Below are 5,704 nucleotides of genomic sequence, written 5' to 3' on the forward strand. Positions count from 1 at the left end.
ATCTTTAACCACGTGGGAAGGTAAATTGCGGTCTCTAAAGAAGGAGGCCATCTGGTGTGTTCTGTGGTGGAACTGGTCCTCCTGGGAGCAGATACGGCGGAGGCAGATACAGGTATACAGTACATCCAAAGACTAAAAGTATTAAAAAGTTTATTCAATGTTCAACTCCAGGTGATATCCGTATGTTTTGCTATTTTAAAATGTAAGTGACCTAATCGGACAAAAAGTGAGCTTGCTGCTCAATTAGTGGTCCTGGCCAAAGAAGACAATCATCAAAGGCATACGACAATTACGCCAGACCCACTGCTGTCTGGCAGAACACTGGAGGGCAAGCAGCCTGACTATATAAAGAAGTTGACAAACCACACTGAAAACCTTGTGGTTAAGTTTTCACATCATAAGCACTTTCATGTTTCTGCATTTGAATGTGACAGGCAGTCAGCATCACCTAGAGGAGCAGAATCGCAAGACAGTAGGTACAGACATAGCTAGATTCATTGTAGCCGATTGGAATTGGTTCATGCTCTGGGGTACAGAGCAAGGAGCTTGTTGTTTTGAGTGGTTAAGGTCCTTTCTATTTGAAAATGTCTCATCTTGTGTTAAAACAAAACATAAAGAGAAGAAAATATAAACATGGAAATAAAGGTCAGAAAACGTCAAGTCAGAACAGAGGAAAGAAATTGCAACATTTGGTCTTGATTGTGATAGATTCCCAGTGTAACTCTCCCAATGAGCATCTCACCTGGTCTCATTCTTCTTTATTCCTCCTGTAACCTGCGCATTCTTCCCTTTCAAATAATCCAATACCCTTTTGAATGCCTCAATTGAACCTGCTCCACCAAGCTCAGTGCATTCCAGATCCTAACTATTCATTTTATGAAAAAGTTTTTATGTTGTATCACTTTTGCTTCTTTTGCTAATTACAGAGTAAATATGGAGAAAATGTTCCCACTTGTGATATGATGGAGAACGAGAGGACAACTTTATAGACTTTCCATGATTTTGAACATATCTATCAGATCTTGTCTCAGCTTTCTCCTTATCAATGAAAAGGCCCAATTTCTCCAATCAGTTTTCCCTGGAACCATTCACACAGGCCTCTCCAATGCCTTCACACACCTCAATGTCTGACGCCCAAAACCGGATACAATACTCCAGCCCAGGTAAATCTAGAGTCTTACACAAGTTCAACATGACCTACTAATAAAATGTGGGATATTGTATAGTAAAATAGCTTCTCTCTGAATCTGTGCTGCTACCTTTAATGAAATATGCACATATACGCCTTGATCTCCCTGCTCTTGTACACCCTTTAGAGGTGTACCCATTCATTTATATTACCTATGTTGTTCCTATCAAAATATATCATCTGATACTTCTTAATATTGAGTTACATCTGATAAATTTTAAAACTGTACACCAAAGGCTAAATCATTCATATGTATCAGAAAGTGCAAGATACCCAACACTAACCCTTGAGGAACAAACCTTCACCAGACTGAAACATACATTACTCCTCACTTCCTGTTAATCAACCAATTTTCTCTCCATATTGCTACTATCCTTTTAGTTCCACGAGTTCTAACTTTGTTTTCAAGTCTGTTGTAAAGCAAGTTCAAATGTCTTCTGTTACTTGCCTCATTCAATATACAGCAGTCATAAGGTTTCAACTGATCTTCACCAATTATCTGTGCCCTGCCATGTGCATGTGTATGATCACATTTTACTGATGAGGTCAGTGGCCTATTGAACAATTTGACCATGGCAAGGCCAGAAACCTTTATATATATATGAGCTCCAACACATTTTTTTTGATCAATTTCAACTACTTGGAGTATAATACAGTTGAGCTATCCATGGAAATATAAATATCACAAATGCACGCAATACTAGTCATCTCAGACTGAAACTGAAAATTCTAAGTATTTAAAGAATTTTTATTTTCACATCTACAGTGCAGTTAACATTAGGAAGAAGCTTGCAGCAAGATGCTGAATAAATATACAGTCGTGATGTTTGAAACACATTAGTGCAATAATAGGTCAGAAAATTGTATATTATTTTTGGAGGTCAATATGTATTTATGCAGAACTTTTCCTTAGAAGATTAAATAATTGGATTTAAAGTCTAAAGTCTATGGGGAATGGGTTTAGGAGAGAGTTGATGCATTTTAACAAACAGGTTTGTTAGGCACAAATTATCTTCACTCGTTTGAATCTGTTCTCATGCTTTCTGGAAGGTTATGCATTATAATTTTCAAAAAAGCCATACCTTCATAATTTCCTTCTTCGCTGAATTTCAGCAGAAATGTAAATGGCTGCTCAGGACTTTTATGGCTGATGCATCTGAAGATAAACTGGAGTTGTTCCCCTTTTGAAGAACCATTAAAATTAGTATTACACCACAAGTCTATAAAAAATACCTTCACAAAGAATGATTTCAAATTCAAAGATTCATGTCTTACTCTTTATAAATAAAAAGTTGCTTCTGATTGCTACCTGCTGACAGTTTGCAAAGTACAACTGCGTTTTAACTTGAAACAAGTGCTCGAACCTCAGTCTTAACAGTATTAAACCTGGTTTCACCTGTTATTCTTTAAAATTTAAGAAATTCAAAGTCAAAGACAATCATCATTGTAAAAGATGATAATGGAGATATAAATGTAGTGTGAACTAAATTAGACCAAACTACATGTGTCAAGTTCAAAACAATGACTAAATCAGAAGTTTACAGAAACTGGAAATATTTGTACACAGCAACATTTTGTACAAAAACACTGACCTAAAATATTATTCTATCTGCACACGTTTTTAGGGTAAATGACTGCCAACTTCAAGCAACTCAAAGACCATGTCGTTTTTAAAAAAAACAGATTCCTTGTTCTTACCCTGCACCTTCCGAATTTCCAGACCCATTCGCTTCTTGAACATTTCTGCAGACAAATTTAATTCCTTCAGCTTTGCTTTATTTTGATCCTTTTGTGTAGAAATTACTGTTTGTGAAGAAAGAACTAATTATTTTCATGGTTAAAAAGAACAATTTTAAATGAATAGACAATTATGAATTATTATAGTGAAGATTATTAAATGCCACTAAATTCACAATTACCAATTAATTTGTATTTTATGCACACTGTTGCATATGCAATTGGAAACAATTTATTAATTATTTTTGTCCAAATCAACATCATTTGACTTAATACGTCTTGCTACAATTGCACATTGTTTTGTCAAAACCACACTTGAGTACATGTATAGTTTTGGTCTCCTTGCCCTAGAAAGGGCATACTTGCCTTAACGTAGCAATACAAAGGCTCAGTAGCTTGGTTTTTGTTTTGGAAGGTTTGCCAAGTGACAAGAGGTTGTGTAAACTAGATCTACTGAGACGGGGATTGGCCGGGTGAGGAGGGGTGGAGGAGAGTGTGTGAGAGAGAGAGAGAGTCTGAGTGAGAGTGAGTGAGTGAGAGATATAATGGCACTGAATTAATAATCTATAGGCCTAGATTAGTACACAAGGGTCAAAGCTCAATGTGGTGGCTGATGAAATTTGAATTCAATCAATAAATCTGGAATATAAAGTTTGTACTAGAATTATAAATCATGAAACTATTTATGAAAATAACACCTGCTTTATTCTTATGTGGCCTATATGTGAACCCAACTCCACAGCAAAGTGGTTGACTCTTAACTATCCCTGAAACAGCCTATTGCACTACTCAGTTCATGTGCACTCAAGGATGGGCAACCCGTGTTAGCTTTACCAGTGATGCTTGCATCCCATGAAATAAAAGAACTCTGTTTGAAAGAATAAGATGTGATTTAAGTGAAACATGACATTCTGAATGGAAGAAGGGGTAGAGTGGTTGATTCTTCTGGCTGAGGAATCATGAACATATAAGCAGTCTCAGGATAATGAATTTATGATTTGTATGAGGAACTTCTTCACTCAAATCATTGCGAACCTTTAGAACGCATCACCCTAGTGAGTTGTGGATGCTCGATCATTGGATAGATTAAGGTAGAAATATACTTGGTTACTCAAGTAGTCAAAGTATGGGGAGCAGGTTTGAGGAGCTGTAAGGTGTATTCCTGCTCTTATTTCTTGTGTTCTAAGTATAGTCAGGTTACTCTTCTCCACCCACCATCCAAATCACATTGTACATACATTCCTGCTTTTTGCAAAGTCCTTCTTTCAGCTTCTTGATTTTTTCTAATACATCCTGCTTTTGCCTTTCAATATTTTCACAATGTTGGCTGATGCTCTGCAGTTCTATCTCTGTTTTTTCCAGGAATGCATTCTGCTCAGCAATAACTGCAAAAAAAAAAAGACAATTCCCTTAGTGATGAGATGATTCAGCTGAAATATAGAACTGCAGTAAATTAGTACGTTAAGGAATACCCTTTTTAGTTAACTGGATCTTTTCACACATCTGTTTCTCCTCTTCATATATTTCTAAGCATCTGTCTGTAAAATAAGGAACAAAATTGTGATATTTCTGTATAGATGATATAAAACTCACTCGGAAATTAGTCATCTGAAAAGAGTAGGCTTAATGCTGCACCTTTTAAAAAAAAAGGCAGGATCACACATTCAAATAATATCTTTTAAAAGCTGCAAAATCAAGGCCTGAGTTTTTGACAGGACTCCAGAAATTTTTGCACCAATAATGGAGTTTGATCCTAAATACACTAACAGTTAAAACTGTACTAAGCAACAGAGGCTCTAAAAACCAGAAAAACTATACACGAGTATACATACAACTCCAATTTGAGGGCCATTGTAGCCCTTCACTTACCATTATTTTCTGTTGTTAATTAGCGGTCTATACAAGATTGTACTATGCAACAATGCAAGAACATTGATGACTTTTCTAAATTCTGTTCAGACAATGCTTTTGTTGGTAAATTTTAGAGTCCATTATTAAAGATGAGGTTGTGGAGTATTTGGAAGTGCATGGTAAGATAGGGTTAAGTCAGCATAATTCATTCAAGGGGAGGTCATGCCTTACAAATCAATTAGAATTCTTTGAGGAGGTAACACGCAAGTTAAAGAAAGGTGAGCCAGTGGACGTGATCTATTTGGATTTCCAGAAGACTTTTGACAAGCTGTCATAAAGGAGGTTGCTAAATAAGATAAGTGCATGGTGTTAGGGGTAAGGTTCTTGCATGGATAGAGCATTGGCTGACTGGCAGAAAGCAGAGATAAAGTGGTCTTTTACAGGATAGTAGCTGATGAGGAGTCCCCAAAGTTCTATGTTGAGACCACAACTATTCATATTATACATCACAATCTGAATGAAGGAACTGAAGGCATTTTTGCTACATTTACAGATGACTCAAAAATAGGTGGAGGGACAGTTCATGTTGAGGAAGCAGAAATGCTGCAGAAAGACTCAGACAGACAAGGAGAGTGGGCAAAGAAGTGTTCGAGGAGAAAGTGAGGTCTGCAGACGCTGGAGATCAAAGCTGAAACTTTATTGCTGGAACAGCACAGCAGGTCAGGCAGCATCTAGGGAACAGAAGATTCGACGTTTCGGGCACATGCCCTTCTTCAGGAATGAGCAGAGTGTGTTCAGCAGGAGAAGATAAAAGGTAGAGAGGAGGGTCTCCTGCTGAACACTCTCTGCTCATTCCTAAAGAAGGGCATGTGCCCGAAACGTCGAATCTTCTGTTCCCTAGATGCTGCCTGACCTGCTGTGCTGTTC

General features: G+C 37.2%; 1 protein-coding gene across 5 annotated transcripts in view; it reads right to left on the bottom strand.

Moving 5' to 3' along the window:
* The window catches only part of spc25 (SPC25 component of NDC80 kinetochore complex), a 41,316-nt gene that overhangs the window by 1,221 nt on the left and 34,391 nt on the right, over positions 1-5,704 (bottom strand). For all 5 annotated transcript variants that reach the window (XM_043693933.1, XM_043693932.1, XM_043693931.1 and 2 more), the window contains 4 exons: positions 4,399-4,464; positions 4,165-4,311; positions 2,888-2,992; positions 2,272-2,370 (listed from right to left, as the gene is read on the bottom strand). In XM_043693933.1, the coding sequence (XP_043549868.1) occupies positions 2,272-2,370; positions 2,888-2,992; positions 4,165-4,311; positions 4,399-4,464 (417 nt within the window). The remainder of the gene's footprint in view (positions 1-2,271; positions 2,371-2,887; positions 2,993-4,164; positions 4,312-4,398; positions 4,465-5,704) is intronic.

This window comes from Chiloscyllium plagiosum, chromosome 7 (assembly GCF_004010195.1).
Source record: "Chiloscyllium plagiosum isolate BGI_BamShark_2017 chromosome 7, ASM401019v2, whole genome shotgun sequence".
NCBI classification, from domain to species: domain Eukaryota; kingdom Metazoa; phylum Chordata; class Chondrichthyes; order Orectolobiformes; family Hemiscylliidae; genus Chiloscyllium; species Chiloscyllium plagiosum.